At 48.3% G+C, this 1,085-nt stretch overlaps 1 protein-coding gene across 1 annotated transcript; it reads left to right on the top strand.

The window, feature by feature from the left end:
• Positions 1–68: 68 nt before the first annotated feature.
• M437DRAFT_89435 (uncharacterized protein) lies at positions 69–401 on the top strand (the record flags this gene model as incomplete). Its single annotated transcript, XM_041029056.1, has 2 exons — positions 69–107; positions 165–401. 2 exons carry the CDS (start codon positions 69–71, stop codon positions 399–401), a joined length of 276 nt encoding a protein of 91 aa, XP_040874480.1.
• Between the last annotated feature and the right edge of the window lie 684 nt (positions 402–1,085).

The raw sequence follows: 1,085 nt of genomic DNA, 5'->3' as shown, positions 1-1,085 counted from the left end.
TCACAACTATCTGCTCAGTCGTACGCACGATTCAGATCAGAGAGGTTGTAGAGACTGGAGATTCTACCATGTTGATTCTTTGGGGAGTGATCGAGGCCTGTGTAGGGGTATGACCCTACATGTCTCTCAGATCACAAGATTTCCATGCTAACACGATTTGGCAGGTCATCACATCATCTATACCAACCTTGAACGCCATGTTCTCTGGTCTCTGGAAATCGGGTACTTCTGCTACTAAGATACGCCACAGTACAGATAGATACTGTGAGCTTCCGGGTACTGGCAGCAGCCCTGGTCATTCGGTAAAGCTCACTGGTATCAGACGCGAGACGAATATCGTGATGAGAAGCGAGGTGGTGGAAGATGGCTTCCAAGAAAGCAGCACAGGACATGGTTGGTGACCAGCAGGATATGTTGACGCTAGGGAAATCATGAATTCCAAACAGCTATGAACCAACAGGCTGATTGGCAGCTTTGGCAGCGGCTTTGACACATAGTCTACATTTTGTAGTTCTCATTTTTGGTTCATCTTCAGTAACCAGTAACTCAACTCAAGTCGTTCAGGGCGGAACATCACAGACGACGGAGATCGGTGCTTGACCTATCCATTCTGATTTTCGAGTTCGTCCGATGTGAACAGAGTCCAAGACTGATCGGGTTGAAGCGATCGTGGATTTACAAGACGATAGATTCGAGGTTCAAGGGAAACGAATAACGAACTTTCTAGATCAGAACACTGGTGATGTGGAGGGTCCAGATCCTTTTAAGTAGGTCTTACTTCATGGTTGCCGCAGAGTCGAAGTGTCAATGGTTTCTCGGACGAAAGAACATAGCTAATCTTGACTGGGCTTGTGCCATCGTCAAACTCGGTAATGCGAGGTCATGCTCCGGCTATAGCGGGTCGAGACAGAACACATGTCTCAGATCTCTGCTGCTGTGGCGTCTCCGACTAGTCACGCAGCACATGATAAGTCGGAATTTCGTCGTGGCCTCTCAATGACCCTGCATAGCGTGATAGATCAGGTCAGCAATTTCTATACGATGCAAGTCGCAGAACCTCCACGGCGCTCTCATCGACCGATGAG

The sequence above is a fragment of the Aureobasidium melanogenum genome, assembly GCF_000721775.1.
Source record: "Aureobasidium melanogenum CBS 110374 unplaced genomic scaffold scaffold_146, whole genome shotgun sequence".
Lineage (NCBI taxonomy): Eukaryota > Fungi > Ascomycota > Dothideomycetes > Dothideales > Saccotheciaceae > Aureobasidium > Aureobasidium melanogenum.
Note: the sequence above shows the minus strand (reverse complement) of the source record. Positions and strands in the feature narration are given on the sequence as shown.